The sequence below is a fragment of the Xiphophorus maculatus genome, chromosome 12 (genome assembly GCF_002775205.1).
Source record: "Xiphophorus maculatus strain JP 163 A chromosome 12, X_maculatus-5.0-male, whole genome shotgun sequence".
Lineage (NCBI taxonomy): Eukaryota > Metazoa > Chordata > Actinopteri > Cyprinodontiformes > Poeciliidae > Xiphophorus > Xiphophorus maculatus.
The window spans coordinates 11,487,769-11,505,142 of NC_036454.1; the positions used below are offsets into that span (position 1 = coordinate 11,487,769).

General features: G+C 38.3%; 1 protein-coding gene across 1 annotated transcript; it reads left to right on the forward strand.

The window, feature by feature from the left end:
- Positions 1-301: 301 nt before the first annotated feature.
- Positions 302-17,068, forward strand: rasef (RAS and EF-hand domain containing). The gene is made up of 18 exons (XM_023344247.1): positions 302-839; positions 2,061-2,390; positions 5,763-5,909; positions 6,004-6,094; positions 7,690-7,785; positions 8,839-8,916; positions 9,016-9,131; positions 10,793-10,861; positions 10,949-11,015; positions 11,179-11,267; positions 11,949-12,216; positions 12,423-12,563; positions 13,987-14,137; positions 14,239-14,320; positions 14,467-14,581; positions 14,957-15,064; positions 15,563-15,639; positions 15,823-17,068. The coding sequence occupies exons 1-18, from the start codon at positions 511-513 to the stop codon at positions 15,920-15,922; spliced, it is 2,454 nt and encodes an 817-aa protein (XP_023200015.1). The 5' UTR covers positions 302-510; the 3' UTR covers positions 15,923-17,068.
- The last annotated feature ends 306 nt before the right edge of the window (positions 17,069-17,374 follow it).

A 17,374-nucleotide genomic window follows, 5' to 3' on the forward strand; every position in this document is an offset into this window, starting at 1 on the left:
AAAATATACTTTTACTGCATTGTAAGATGACAATTTCAAGACAGATGTGACTACAGACAAACTTGAAAACCCGAGTCTAAAATCTACTAGGAAACCTGATCAAAAAGGACCTTCAGTTGGATGAAACTCCTGGTTCATTTTCTCTTCCTGGCATTTATTCTTCTTTAATATCAGCCGTGGCAGCATTTTAACAGCATTTGTAACACCATCTCCAAGGATCCTGTCATTGGTTTATCAGGACATTTATCATGACAGATGAAAAAAATAAAAAGAAAGGGATATAAAGGAGGAGGGGTGATATAAAAGTGAGGTAACAGAATGACAGAGCGTTATCTGTGAAGCTGCTGCCTTTTATTAATGGGGCTGTTCTTCTCCCCATAATCTGTGAGTGTCTTCAAACATAAAATGCAAGTTGAACTCTGCAGGAGAGTAAAGCTCCAGCAGCCTCTGATTGTTTTTATCATCAATTCTGGGCTCCTGCATCTCTGTTAAACTTCAAGCTTCACCACTATGGCATCCACAAACAAAGCGGCCGAGGAGGAACAGGGCCGCCTGAGATCACTTTTCCACACCTACGACGTGGACAACTCAGGACGGATAGAAAAAGATGAATTTTCTGCCATCTGCCAAGAGCTCCAGGTTCCTACTGACGAAGCAGAGGGCATATTCAGCCGCCTGGACGCTGACAGTGATGGCACGGTTACCTTAGAGGAGTTCCTCAGTGGATTCACAGACCAACATGAGAAGGAACAAATAGAAAAAGAAGAAGAAAAAGAAGAAGAAGACATGAACTTACCCGTGGAAGAATTTTCAATCAATAAAGAGCAGGTCATGATCAGGTGAGCTGTCAGATTTGTTTGTATAAATGTGTTTATATTTACAGTCAAATGTAGTTAGAAACAAGTAAACAGTTGTCCCAGGTTTGAAGTTACTCTGAATGATGGAAGGAAAATCAGAAATTTCAGATCACAATACTTATTACTTATTATTGCAACACTGGAATGATATATATATTTTTAAAAAAGGTTCAGATTAGTTAAAAATATAAAATATTAAATAATGTTTTTGTGTATAAACATGGTTTTGAAGCTGGAATAATCTCAGGCTGCTACCATGCTACTTGTAGCATTATGTTCTTTTGTGTCCTTTTCCAGTAGAAATGCTGAAAGAGAGTTTGAAGCTTTGACCTCATTTTAAGCCTGTATCTTGTGCAGCAGCATAAGGTTATCAGTGCATATTGTGGTTACATGCTGCATTTCATCTTGCTGCAGCCACACAAAGTGGGACGCCAAACTGAACAAGAGCGTTTTAAAGCCTGGCCGTTTTGTAAAGTTTTTTTAGTTGAAAGTGAAAAATGTTTATTCTTTCCAAAGATATAGAAAACAACAAACAAACAAACAAAAATACTCATTGTGTGTACGTGTTATTGTGCTTATAAAAAGAACATGTATCTCATAATTACGTGATAAGCAAGTAATATATTTTATCTTATAATAATGAATCATGTACTCAGTAAATTTAGCATATTATAAATGTTTAGTTCTCATACCAATTAGATAATATGAGATTCTATCCCATCACTCTGCTTGGCTATCTAGAAATATGAGAAAGTATAATATGACAGTGGCCAAAACTGACTGCCATAAATTTTACTGGCCCTCTACGTTCATTCAGTACAAGATATTGCAGCTACTTTCTTTCTGCGTAAAGCCTGCACCTTCATGTTAGAATCAGAGGGAGGAGTGAGCAAACACTGTGACACAGGTACTGAGGGCAGGTGCGTTACCGGAGTCCTAGACAGCAGTTTTCATTTGAGACAGCTTTATATCGCTTTACTCTGAATTTACTCACTTTTACCCAAAATTTGATTGATGCAAAACGAGGTGAAAATAGTTGGCAGAAGCGTTTCGAAACTGCGGGTTACACGCTAAACCTTTTATTTCGCAGTCATCCCGAGGAACAGACACTTGCCACTTTATTTGGATTTCTTGCCTTCCTTCCTTCCTTCCTTCTCAGTGGTCATCCTAATTTTTCCGCAACATCCTCATCTTCCCCTTCAGCCAGCCACAGTCTTCCGTCAAGGGTATGAGCGCGGAGGAGAGGGACAGGCTGCACGCACTCTTTCGCGCGTACGACGTCGACAACTCCGGGCGCATCGAGAGGAACGAGTTCCTCACGATCTGCGCCGAGCTGCAGGTGTCCGCGGTGGAGGCGGACAGGATCTTCCAGCGGCTGGACGTGGACCAGGACGGAACCGTCACCCTGCAGGAGTTCATCCACGGCTTCCACGACCGCTACGGAGAGGACATGGAGTCCGACGGAGGGCAAGTGTCCATCGCCTGGGAGACCTTCGAGAAGAGACTGGGCGAGCAGGCCAAGTTCATCCCGAGGTGAGAGAGAGAGACAGAGAGCGCACCTGTCCGGGAGGCTGCATGCGTTAAAATATGGAAATGTTCAGAAAGATAGGAGGCTGTTCAACAGAGAGCGCAGTGTGCTTGAAGCACCGACAGTTTAATCGTTGCTGCGAACTATTTAACATTATAAACAAAGCAAAAATACCGAAGACTGCTCTGAATTTAAGTACATATGTTGTAAATTTAAAAAAAAAACCAAGTGGATGGTTGCGGGGTTGTTTTTTTTCTCGGGCAGTGAAAGTAGTGAGTTTGTAAGAGATATAATCTACATAAAACTGAGTCAGTAAGACTAATAAGAATAATGAAGTTTTTATAAAAAAATACAATTATTACACGATTCTTAAAACACAAGAATGTCTGAGAAGGACCACAATGTGAAAATAGACAACTATTTAGATTTTTTTTTTTTTTTTTTTTTTTAAACGTTCAAAATTATATAACTTCCAGTAGCGCTTTGTAATATGTTTAAAGCATAAATATCCCCCTCCAAATAAAGAATACAAAATTAAAGCACCGATTATTGAGCGGCACTCAATAAACCATGGATAAACAATTATCAGTTATTTCTTATAAGACCGGAAAGGAGTAAAAAGTGTAGGCTGCCTTATCCAAAACGTGATTTTGGATCAGCACGTGAACAATCTCTTACAGTAACTCTTTATTCACTTTTCGTTATGTGTTACCAATATTAATAATTGTTAATTGTCTATCAATCAAGTTTATTTGTGTAGCTCAAGAGCAACAACATCAGCAGTCTATCTGTTCTCTCTTAAGTGGTTTTACCGAAGAGTTGCACATATTTTCTTACACTTTGTCAAACATGTTGTAAATAGTTACTCATCAGTTTATTCTTAGATTTTGTGGTTTAAATTTGTTTTGTACCAATTTTTGTCCATTATTATTCAAGGCAAGACAAAATTTACTTTTTGATAACATGTTACCATAAACTCAATTTACTTCGAAAATAAATGTAAAAATTAAACAGCAAGTATATGATATTTTAATAATAATAATAATAATAATAAACATTTGCCAGAATAATATATTTTTTTCAGTGTTTGCTTTATTCTACTTTAATTGGACATTTACGGTCTCACTGTTATCGTAAGAACAAAGTCATGGTTCACTGAACATGCATTTTAAACATTTTTGCTTTATCTGTGTAGCTCATTTGAAGGTTTATACATGTCTGGTCTTCCCTCTTTTGCTTTTTGCTGAAAGCATCCTTCCCTAGTGTAAATAAACCTGTCCTTTATGCTGATTCTGATTCTCACTGATGTTGCAAAAAGGTCCTGGGTTTGAATCCTGGCTGGTGCCTTTTTGCATGGAGTTTCCTTGTTCTCCCAAAGCGTGTGTGTGTGTTTGCTCTTTACAGTCCAGCTTCCTCCCACAGTCCAGAAATATCCATGTTAGGTTGATTGGTCGACACACAGCTGTTGGTCCTGTGAGCCTCTGTATTGTCCTGTGATCTGTCCAACATTACCTATCACCTAATAATGACTGGAGATCATTCCCCAATACACAGATGCAATACCAATAGTGATATAAATTTATTTTTCCTAACTTAGATGATCATACATGAGTTACTGCATCAATGCTGCTTTATATTTTATAAGGTGCACTAGTTCCTCCTCAAGAAAAACAACCCCAAAACATGATGCTGCCACATGCTTTTGGCTTGTGTGTGTGTGTGTGTGCGTGTGTGTGTGTGTGTGTGTGTGTGTGTGTGTGTGTGTGTGTGTGTGGGGGGGGGGGGGGGGGGGGGGGGGGGGGTGTGTGTGGCCTCATGCCTTGCATGAGACTGATCCTCGCGCTACTGCACTGTGGCATCAGGACATCAATTGTCACAGTGGTGGTCTTTTCTAAAAGGACTCATTTATCTTCAAGTTCTCAATCTCTGGTTCATTAGTCAGCTGAGAGACAATAATTTGCAAATGAGCTCATACCTCACATCTGTTTTTCAAATAAAGATAGAATGTTTTGTTTCTAAGAATCAACGTTAGAAAAAATAAAAAATCTGTTATTTGCCAACTGGGAATTTTATTTTAGTTGAAGTGGGGGTAACTAGAAGATCTTTTGAGGAGATTTTGGTGTCTTCTCAGACCTGGTTAAAAAGATTCACATGTTTAGGTTTAAATATTGTTCAGAAAATCTTAGGGGGTCCTTTTTATAGTTGGAGAGATTAGGTAGCTGTTCCTCAAACCCAAGTTATCTTAATTAAAATACATAAAATGCCTTGTCTGCCCTCAATGGTTTGGGATGTATAAACCACTTTAAGTTTCATCAGAGACATTTATTAAACTTTGTCACATTTTGTCACTTTACAACTCTTCAACTTGCGTTCTAGTACAAAAAAATCTGAGAGAATTTATATTCTGCTCCTTGGGATGTTATTTCCCATGGGGAACGTGAAAATGTTCAAACAATTTCATTTCAATCTTGTGGGGTTTTTTTCACTTTTCATTCTGGACTTCAGGTGAACTCCAACTTTCGATGTTATAAGTGACATCCTGACAACCACCTCTGTATCTGTATACACTTGACCTTTGCACTTCTGATCCTGTGGGGTTTTTTTTTCATTTATTTGTGTGTACTCTGTAATTGTTTGACTCTGTAGTGATGCTGCAGAAAGATGTGTGTCACGAGGGGCTATTATCATTACTTTATGTAACGTTGTCTGTTTGCAGAGGATTATAGCCACTCATCCTCTTCACTAGACAAGCAGTCTGAGCATTCACAGGATCTACTTTTATCTTCCTGCTGAGTCAGAGAACATTTATCTTGTTGTTATGTTTCTATAGCGACATACATTTGATCAACATTGTGGCTGTAAGGTAGATTTTTAGTTCAAGTTGACATATTATTGTAGGGTTTCTACTAAAAATGTCATCATGTTTTGAGTGAGAGGTAAATCAGCTTAATTAAAAGTTAGTTTTTGGCAAAGGCTTCAATAAAATAACAGCGTGATTTTGCTAAAACAGGCTTGACTTAACAGTAAAAAGAGGTTAACTCTGTAATTTAAACTCAATATTCAGAATTTAAGGTGTACATGTGTTATTTCTACTCAAAATAATGCAGGGGAGTTTATTATTCTATCAAATTACTCAAAGTCTGTCCACAGTAAGGTTTCCCCAACATGATTATGCAATCTGCGAAGTTCAGAAAAAAACTACAAAAGTAAAAATGAGTAAAAACTACTAAACAGATGACATTTTTTGTCACAAGAAATTGATGTTGTTTTACTCCAAATTAGCTACATATTTGATCTGTCTCTGTCACCCCCTTAAAGCCAACCAACCAAAAAAAAAGTGATTGGTAACCTGATTTTGTTTGTTGTTTGTTTTTCAGGCATGAACAGGCAGCAACGTTGTACCAGAACATCAGCCTGACTGAGCCCAGACTGATTCCTCAGTTTGAGAAAGTCATCATGAACTTCGCTAAAGAGATCAAGCAGCAGAACTCAGAGATGGAGAACCTGGCTCTCGCCATCAAGAGGTGAGCAAAACAAAGCACACCTAAATGGTCCTGTGATGGAGCACAGAATACGCCTGTGATGGTCGTGAATTATAGCCAGCCGATTCTTTTCCAGAGCACAGGACCAAGCGTCAATGCAGCTCAGTGAGATGGAGGAGGAGATGGAACAGCGAATTCAGGCTGCAGAGAGAAAAACTCATGAGCAGGTGGGGCATGGTCTGAATTAACACATGGAAAACCTACAACTTTCAAATGCATTCAGAAGATTACCATGTTTTGACATGCCAGGGTAGTTGCTGCGAGCTGTTTCTGCTCCTTTCTCTGGAGTTTGTGTAAGCAGCGTGATAAGCAGGCTGAGTTTGTTCAGCTCTTCCCTCATGTCAAACAAACACGCACAGCTGTATATCAGATTACCGATCCAAACTCCGACACGCCTGCTGATCAGACGGATTTCACAACTCTGTGGATATAAAACCAGTTGGAAGGCAGATGGAGGTGCTGGGGCATGGTTTATCCTCCAGTATCAAATGATAAGGCTGCACATATTTGGGGCGATAAGAGTTGTGGCGTGAGGATAAAGTGACAATGTGTGTGTCGTCTACCGGCGGGCCACCATCAATGTGGTGCCAGATAACAGCCAGCACTTCAAATCTGGATGAGTGAAAAGCAACTTCAGGTGTGAGTCTGAGATTTCAGTATCACATACAACTTATTATATCCAATTTTTATGCAGCTAAAATAAAAAGTGTACACAGGAAGGACAGTCTGAAAACAGGAAAACTTTAAAAAAAATAATGACTAAATTTCACTTTACAGTATCTTTGAATCATCTTTTAGGTCCCATTTTATGTTTGGCCAAATGTTTTCCTTTGACTTTGAAATTTTTCTGCACTAGATGAAGTTCTTTCTTTGCTATGTAAAAAATGTATGTTCACAGCTACTGTGACTTCAACACCTTCTGCTGTAATTGCACTGAAAGGTGATTGGGTTTTCACATGCATGCCACACTTTTCAGAATGTTGTTTTTAGAAATTGTGCAGTACTTTGTGTTGATCTGTCTCACAAACTCCTAAAACATACATTGAATAAATGAGAATACTAAAACTGATCCTGCTAGTTTATGTTTAAAGTTTCCAGTTAAACAACAAATGTAATTCTATGCTTTTAGAAATTTAGTCTTCTGTGTTTCATCAACGTTTTCTGCATTATGTATCTGAGGAAAGTCATGTAAGGCCACAACAAGAGCAATTAATAAATACAATATACATTTGATTTTAAATTTCACATGATTTTATTGACTGGAATCCATTTTTAATAAATAAAGAAAGAGCATTTTCTTTAAAAAATTCCGCTTATTGAACATAAAGTTGATCAGTGTTGGTTGAGAAGCTGCACCGGCAGACAACTACAGTTTAATTCTCTAATGTTTCAAGTACAAATAGTATACAAATCAGTTCTCAGAAAACTGTATTTAGCCACCCTAATTTAATTTTGTGACCCTGATGTTAATGGGAGTGTTGGTGGCTGTCTTATCTCTGTTCCGGTGTGTTATGTAAGTGTTCTCTAGTGAAGGAGCTGCTGTTTGTTTTGTCCTAAAATAACTCATAAAATCAGAGAGCGCTCACCTGTGTTCTCCCACAGTGTGATAAATGTGCAAACGGTCTGCATCTGAGCACTCTTTGAACTTCCTGTCACTTTATGTCGGTGGTGCAGTGATAGCCTAAGGTTCATATTTAAAGAGAGAAAACAGATTTTGAAGGTAAATGTAATTTTGGATCTTATGCGTGTGTGTTTTCTCTAGGAGAAGAAGCGAACAGAGGCTGCACTCAGTGAGCTGCGAAGGAGTTACGACACTGAAGTTTGTGAGCTTCAGTGTAAAATCCAGAGGATGCAGATGGTATTTTTGATTCTGTCTTACCATAACACATCAGTCGCATGTTTCTGAAACAACAACGCCAATCAGAAAAAACACTGAAACACATTAGAGATTGAAAAAAATCACTTATATAATCAATCTTGTTTTGATCCACTCTTTGTTGTAATCAACAAGAAGTTGGTGTGGCATAATCCCAACTGAATATTTGACTGCTCTTCTTTGCTAAATGAATTCATTTAAATTGGGCGGTTTCCTGACTCTGACTCTGATCTTTCCCGTAAGCAGCTGCCAGCAGACTGAAGTATGCTGGAATACCAGTGTCACTTTCACAGTCAGGCCAGTTTAACTCCACCATCATGAATAAAAAAATCTAGAGTAAGACAGACGAACCTGTTCCAAAATCCTCATCTAAGATTTACATTTGTGGATGAACCAAATTCCTTCAGGGAAAAGCTCATAAGATCGGACAACTCAAAAATTTGGCTTTAAAATCTGAGTACACTTAATCATCAGTCAAGCATGGTGGTGGCAGCACAATGATGTGGGGTTCTTGGGCTGCTTGGAAATATATGAGCCATACTCGTTTATTAGATCTGTGTCAGGAAACCAACAAATTCTGCAAAGAAGGATGTGAAAACGTCTAACCAGGATTAAACCAAAGCAGCAAGTGGTGGAAAAGGGGCTTTCAGTAAAAGTTAATGGGGATTTATGCAAAATATTCATATTATAAATTCACTCAAAAAAAATTAAACTTGATGCAAAATGTTAAAGGTCTGTTCAATCGATGTATTTGAGCAAAGTTCTGCCCTAAAGCGTGAACATCGATATGCTTCATATGGAAACTGGGGCAAAGTTTGACCAAATAAGATTAAAAACAAAAAACCGCCTCTTAAAAATTTGTTCCACCACAGTCACACTGTCTGCCTTCCCAAGAAAATGAATCTTGTGAGTAAACATGTTCATTTTCAACATTGAAAAAAGCCAAACTAAGACCAAGCGGGTTTCTTACTGTTGCTTTTAGTAAAATATACAAACTGCAAGGACAAATAATCCCACACCTTTGACCTTTGACAGATAGAGCAGAAGTACAAGAACATCACAGTGAAAGATGAGAGCCCAGCTTTAAAGAAGAAGATCAATGAGTTAACACTGGTGAGACCAAATACACTTTGGTTCATTCATGATGCAACGTTTGTTTTGCTCTTCTTTTTTTTTTATCTTCTGCCAATTTATTATAATCTTTTTCTTCAGGAAAACCAAAAATTAAAACAAGAGCTTCTGAAGTCTCAGACCAAAGTTGCCTGTCTGCAGAGTGAGATGGACGGATTAAAGACAGAGTTAACTGATCAAAGCATGAACTCAGAACGGTAAAAGAAACATCATTTGACATATTTTTATTCTTCTATGTGGTGTTTATTTTAGTTGGGGTTTTTTTCCAGCTCAGTGCTGTTATTACATCAAAATATAGAAATATAGAAACTCAGAGCAGGGTTTCTTGTTTTTTTTTTCTGTTTCTTGTTCTGTAGCCAAAGCAAAACAACAGTCATGAGGACATTTTCCGTGAAATAAAATGTTTTTTTTTTTAAAAGTTGTTTCTAATAAATGCCATCCTAATAAATTAGGATGGCTGCATCACATGATAAAACCTGTCACTTAGGTTGGTGTACCTAAGTATCTCTCACTTCACTCAAATTCAATAATATCTATTCAAGTGATGAACGCGTAATCAATCAATCAATCAAATTTTATTTGTATAGCACATTTCAGCAGCAAGGCATTTCAAAGTGCTTTACATCGTATCAAACACAGAAACACAATGCAAGATAGAATCAACAATCAAAACACGACATTAAGTCAGGTTCCAGCAATAAATTTGTAATTGATTACGTTTCAAATACAATTCTAAACAGGTGGGTTTTTAGTCGAGTTTGCATCCATAAAAGGTTTACCTGTTACACTCCTGCTGTGTTACATGGAACAAAATACCTATTGCTATTTTTATTCCCACTCACGCTCACAGTCACACAGCGTAACAACACAGCCGCTTTAAGCTTTTAACTTTATTACCATCAGATTTTACTACTCACCTTTAAATCTGTGTTCCTCTTCTGCTTCATGCACCACTGTTGCAAGTTCAAAAATCTCTCATTCAGCCCTCAATAAATGTTCAGATAGGATGAACTGGGAAGGATGGATCAGCCCGGTCCTTAAAATGAAGGGAGATGAGAACATTTTTATGGAGGAGCCTTAATCACATCAATTGGCCTTCCAATACAGCCCGATGCAGCATGTAAATTTAAAATTCAGATATTTCATTTGAAGGGATAACACTAGTCATCCACGTGTGTGGAGTATTCTAACCTTTTTTTACTACAAACTGCAATGTTTTGTTGACATGTTGTTTATTGCACTAAGCAAGAATATCTGCATTTAAGTTCTATGAGATTACTTTCTATCTTTCAGAAATTAAAAAGGAGTTCAGACATCAACATGTGAACGTTTCTTAGAAAAAAACTGACTATTTCCCGGGGTGTCCTGATTCTTTTATGATCTGTGAAACCCATAAATGACCTGGAGTTTCTGTAATCAAACGACCCCGTGTGAACTGAAGCACAGAGACTGGGAGCTGAGGGCCCAACTCGACCTGCAGAGTGACGTTGGTTTGGCCTCGGGAGGTTTTGTTTTGTCAGAGCCGAAACAGGATATCCTGGAGCGACTCTGCACACACAATAACTTTTTCAGAAGGGTTGCCTGGCAACAGATGAAACAAAGTCACTGGCAGACAAACACTTCGCCTTCAAGGATCTGCTCATCATCCTCACACAGTCGCTTCTTTATCTTACGGCTGTTACTCAGAAATTATATAAAACTTTTAATTGCAGCTTGGGGATTTCACTGCTGTGGATGAACATCAAAACTTTATGATATATATTGCACAAATGCTTTTTTTAAAAAGTTTTATATTTAACATGGTATGTAGAGACCGAGGGATTTTTAGACCTTGTTTGTATCTTGTGTTTTGCTGCAGAGATGAGGAGCTCATGAAACACTTTGCCGACGAGCGAGACATCCTGGAGAGTCAGATTGAGGTTCTGCAGTAAGTCTGACACTAAAAGTAACATAAAGACAGGAACATAAAACGGGCAGCCTTGAATCTTTATTTTATTTTTCTATGAATGGACAGGACAGCCAATAGGAAGCTCCATGACACTAACGACAGTCTGAGGTCGACTCTGGAGAAAATCACAAGGGTAAAGACGCTGAAAATGCCTCCCGTTTCCCCCGTGAACTTGATGTGATTCTGACCATTTGTAGGCAACAACATGCCATTAAATTTCACTTTATTTCAAATTTAAAGAGAAACTTGCTTTTTAAATAGATCTTCAACTAAATTATGTTGTTTTTGTGGTACAGTCTGGTAACGGTGGATCCCCAGGAGACATCAAGAACAGAAACAGGAGTAAAAGCATCTGCTACCCATCGCCACATGCATTATTAGACAGGTAAAATAAAATACACAGAGGTATGTGCAGACTGATCTACATGCTGCTTTTATAATCTCTAGATTTGCTGCACAGCTGCACAAAGTCAGAAAATTAAAGTGTGTGTTTAGATACGTTATGACATACAGTAATTACTATGTAAGCTCAAAGAAGGTTTTTCTCCTCCATCCCATCAGGTGGCAACAGACATTTTTTAAAGGATTTATTTGCATGTTCTGTGAATGTGAGTGAAGGAAATATGGCTGACCACTTCAGCTGTCTAATCACACTGAGAAAATAATTGTGCTTTTTTGTTTTTGTAAAGCAGAGATAGACATTAGAATGAGTTATGTAGCCTGTAGGCTATGGTGCTGCTAAACATTGGTGTTAATACGGACGGTAAAATGATATTTATTAAACAAATGAATGAAGATTAGGAAGGAAGTTATGGTGATGAGAAAAAGTCAGATTTATTTACACAGCCAGGTCATTGCTATAACATATGCATGTTGTGATTATAGCAGCAAAAATAAAATAAGTATAATATAAAACAAAGTGACCTTCAGAGCAGATCATGACTTGATAACAGGAGCGGGTCCAGGATGGACCCTAGAGGAACTGCACATGTAATCCCAACTTATCCAGCCTGATAAACTCCTGTCAGCAAAATAAATGAGTACATTTGACTTAATGTTTTCTCAGGCTTGGCCAGCGTTTGGATGATTTCCCTCTGTACCCGCGTCGGCCCAGCTGCGATACTCTGGCCCTGGCCATCTGTGACCCTGGGCTGAGGCGCAGACACAGCAGCGAGTGCGAGGAGGACAGCCTGCCTGAGATCTACGTGGACAGCGGCATGTCCACACTTAGAGGCTCGCATGGCGGCTACGACTGGGAGCCAGAGGTCCAGGGTCAAGACGGTGAAGAGGAAGAGAAGAAGGACAGCATACTGGGCGAAAACTCTGACACAGAGGTCAGATAATAGAGGTTAACGCTTATATATGGTTCTGTACAAACTTCTTACCATTAAAGTCAAGAACTACAGGAATATATGTTCAAGAAAGTACACTCTACTTTTTGATATTTCCAAAAACCTGAATTAAATGCCAGACTTTTATTCAACGTCTCCAGATTTAAATTTTGCTGTTAAATTGCTCGGGGTGTGTGTTTCTGTCACAGCCAGCAGAGACTCAAGACGGAGAGTCAGCGATCGGGTCGGACTGCAGCTCAGTTTTGGATTGGAAGCCCACTGACTCGCTTGGTTCCACTACGCCTCCCGCTCCGACAACAAAGAAAACTATCAGCGCCATCAGCTTTCAGGTGAGGGAGTGACACAAAAGCTAGAAACTACTATTTCAAGTAACCTATCCATGGAGCATATGAAAAATGTAGCAATGCATTATAATTTTGTAAACATTTGTAAGTTTCAGATTAAAGTGTTTTTTAGAGTTTTTGCCACAGATATAAACATGGAAAGTTGTACTGTTCCTTAAAAATCAGAAAACAATATCCCTTAGGGTCTAAAAGATGCATTTTTCTAGCTTATTGATCATTGTTGAATTGTTGGAATTATGATTTTTATCTGCCAAATTGCGTTATATGGGATATACAGTAGGTGCTTGGCTGAATTGTCTTTTTTATGTAGTTTTGTGTTACTCAAACCACATGTTGCATACAGTCTGAATGGTTGCTGACCAGTAAGTATGTTAAGACAAACACTATTGAGAATATTTAACATTTTATAAATAAGTCATCAGATTAGATCCTGTGTCAAATTAGAATGACAAAAGGTTTCATTTTCTAAAAACAAACATATAACATTTCATGTCTTTTTTTATACTGTTGAAAACAAAATATGATTTAATGCCCTCTTTTTGTATTAAAGTCTTTTAAAATGGTAACAAAAAGACATACTCAAAACAGCGACACTGAGTGCAAGAATAATCCAATTAATCTACGATACATAAACACACTCAGCCAGCTTCTCTCAGTCTGAGAAAATGATGGCCAACTTTTAAAAGGTAGAAAGCTGCTTTGAGGTCGGGGATCAATCACACCTTACCAGGCAGAGTTTCAGAGTCTTGTAATGGCAAGATGGATCAGGGCCTCTTCTGCAGAAATGCAGGCATTGCTCTGGTCTGTTGTGATGAAGAAAACGGAGAGTCAAACTTCTAGATTTGCTTTTCCATCTGTTTTCTGACCCTCACCAGGCATGAGATGTGGATTATGGGTAAAAGAGTGAGATCCCAAACACCAGCATGTCGAACAAGCTTTCTATTTAAAGTGGTTGGAATCGACCTTAGAGATGAGATGGGAGCTTTGTCAGGCTCAGAGCTGCTGCTCATCTCTCAGGCATTGAGCATCTGAACAGGATGTCGTTCTTGACGTCCCTTTCTTTCATGGGAAAGCCTTGAAATCCCTCAGAAAGAGCAGGGAAGGCGCATCGGCGACCCATGTACACGGCTGTCACAAGTTCGAGTCCTGGCCTGTTGACCTTAGCCAAACATCTTCCCCATCTCACCTGCTTTCCAGCCCACTAAATATCAAAGAAAGAAATCTAGAGCCAGAAAATCCTTAAAAGAAAGTGGGACGTGTCATTGGTGAGTTGGATGTCTGGGTTTCGCTCCTGCACATGTTTCCCTATCAGTAGAGGAGTAAAGGACAGTGGGTAGTTGGATGGATGACCAGAGTAACCTCTAATGGTTACTCTGATGTTTACTCTGCTCCTCTTTCTCCTCTGCAGAATGACGACAAAGAAAACGCTGACCTCGGCTACATGACGTCAGAGAAGGCCTACAGGATCGTCTTAGCAGGAGACGTGGCTGTGGGAAAATCTAGCTTCCTGCTTCGCCTCTGCAAGAACGAATTTAAACTGAACTCCAGCACTACTCTGGGTGAGCTGGAGAAACTAAAACCTGCTCTAGCTGCTGATAAATATTGTATTAGAACCAGGACATCCTGATTTTAAGTTAGTTTTTGTTTTCTGTGGTCTCAGGCGTGGACTTTCAGATGAAAACACTCATTGTGGACGGAGAGCCAGTTTTATTACAATTATGGGACACTGCAGGGCAGGAGAGGTGAGTGAGGAAAAAGAAAAATTATATTGGGTACATGCACAATAAAAGGAATTGTTCTACTCCATAAAAGTGTAATAATGTTAGTGAAAAGGTTTTGTTTTCTTATGTTTTTGTGAACCTCATCTCTTCTTCGGTTGTCCTCACAGGTTTCGCAGCATTGCCAAGTCCTACTTCAGGCGTGCAGATGGTGTGTTACTGTTGTACGATGTCAACTGTGAGAAAACCTTCCTGAATGTTAGAGATTGGGTGGACATGATTGAGGTAACACACTGGTTTGCTTCCCTGCTGTTTCTAGACATTTTCACATTGAGCCAACTCATAAAACTTGTTTAATCCTTCAACCAATGTGTGCAATAAATTCATTTAAATGTAAAACACGTTTCTCTCTTCCTATTTGCAGCCGATATGTAAGTTTTTGATGGACGGCATGTATTTGGTGTGTTTTGCTGTCCTGTGAACTTTGAGTTTTGCATGCTGGTCTTTGATAGTGGTGTGATGTCGGTGAAAAGAAAATAGAAATATGTCCATTCAGTGCTGCACTGTGTTGAAATCTTAACAAGCCTACACCTTTTCTAAAAACATTTTATGATCTGCACTGTGACATCATCAGAGCTCTATTTGTTATTTCTTTTCCAGGATATGGCCCATGATGATATTCCCATCATGCTTGTGGGTAACAAGTGCGATCTTCGGCAAGATGGAGATAAATCTGTTCCTACCAGCTACGGACAAAAGCTTGCAATGGTAGAGACAAACAAAATTATTTTATTACACTTAACTTGTAATCCATTGAATCCATTCATTTATTTGGCGGTTGATACATTTGTATTTATCACAACGTGCATTTATTACAGTTGAGCCCAAAACTATTTAATCTTAACATTTTGGAAAGGTTCAGCCAGAATCCTGAATCTGTGGAGGAAGCTAAAGATTAGGGTGATGGCCAAGGGGTCTTCCAACCTCAAACACTTGGAGCCTTTTACCTGAGACAAATCATCAAAATACCAGTGGAAATATGCAGAAAGTTGCTGCAGAAACCTTTTGGTTAGGTTTTTTTCTCTTAGGTAAAGATAAACATGTCAGAAATAATGCTTTATGGGGTGGTGATGAGTTATCTAATTAATAAAATCTTTTTTGATCTATATTCAAATCCTCTTTCTATTTACTGTTTGGACTGAAAGTAAATAGAAACAAATACTTCATAATAAATCATAATATTGTATTTCTGCCTCCAACCACCAGACCTACAACACTCTGTTCTGTGAAACTAGTGCCAAAGATGGCTCCAACATCCTGGAGGCTGTGCTGCACCTGGCCAGGTGAGGCGCTGTCAGTTTCTTATCCAGGTTTAGTTTAAATTATTTATGTCCTCTCTACATTATATTTGTTTTGAAGGCTTAAAACTTAGAATGCATCAGATTGCTGTTAATTGAATGACTGATCAATGTCACTAGATGCTCTTTTACATGTGGAAACTTATAATTGTTTTTTGCCTCTGGCAGGTTGGTAATAAAGCAGGCCACCTTTGAGGAGAAACACCATCAGTCGCTGACCAGTTTAAATGCTCCCAAGAATAAACCGAAGTTCTCCTGCTGCACCTGATCAAATTCACCAGAGCTAAACCTCCTCATCTGCTTTAATGTGAAGAATACAAGGAGCAGAAATCTAACAAAACAGCAACACAGAAATAATTGTTGGAAAAAAGCAACAACCAAAACTGTTTTATTTATAAAGAAAGTGGCAAAAAGAAGAGAGTTAAGATTCAGCCGCTGCACATCAAGAAGTTTGAGTTATTGCCGACTTTTTCTCTGTGAAAGATAATTTCATTGTTTTTTGTGCGGTTATGCATACTTTACAGGATGTATTTATGAATTGTTTGCCATTCAAACATTTTTCTCAGAGAAAAACTGAATCATGATACTAAAACTGGGAAAAGGAAGAGGAGTTGGAAAGTAAAGAAAGAGGAAGTGAATATGATGAAATGATGTGAAAATAATGTAAGGGGTGCAATCGGTTTATGTGTCGCACTTTTACTGGTGGGAAAAGATACAGAGAGTATTGATGACGAAAACTGAGACTGAGAATTGAGGCAGATTTAAGCACTAAATGTCCATGATGGTCTCAGGTGAAATGTCCCGACCCACTTCTAAATAATACCAAGCAGTGTTACATTTTTGTTGTTATAAAGTTTCTACTTGTTTATTTCAGCTCTACAAATGCTATTAAGTTCAAGATGTTCTCTAAATAATAAATAAATAAGAGAGTAGAACAGTGTATAGACTGTTATTTTTAAGAAGCAATGCACAATTTTAATTCAATAAAGGAATTATTGCATGCTTTCTGTTTTCTATGCCAAAAGGGCAACAAAAGTGTCAAGATGGGGGACATTTTTTTGAAAGCTGTTCCAATTTTACATTTAGTTAACGTTTAAATGATAAATTAAACAGAAACACTAAACTGTCAGTGTTGTCTGGACTGGAGGGTCTAAATAGTGACCAGCAAAGAGAAATAAGGCTGAAAGAGTGTTGGGGAAAAAAAATCCAAGCCCAGCGTACAAAATCCAAATATGTGAAGAAAATTGAAAATTTATTGCTGACAACTAAAAACTAGAGACAGCAAAACATAAAAGCAAGAGCAAGATAAAAAAAAAGAATGAATAGGCCAGAGTGACTATATATATGACAAAGTATGTGTGACAATTAACTAAGTTGAAACCAGAAGACTGAAACAATTGAAAGAATCTAATTAGAAAAATGGCTGAAGGTACAGAAAACCGAGCAATCACAGTAACAGAACAGATCTGTTACAAACAGAAACACTAAAACACTCAAACGATTCAAATAAAAATATACATACAATGGATACGCACCTTTTTACTGTTCAGTATTTTCAAATTCACCTATTCATGGATTTTACAATGGAACTTAACTTCAAATAGAGCTTATTTAAATTATTCAACACCAAAAAAGTGCAGCTGGAAAGCTGAAACTCCTGGGAGCAATGCTACTTGACACAATGTTAGGGGTTGCAAATCAGCCAATCCTGAAGTGTCAT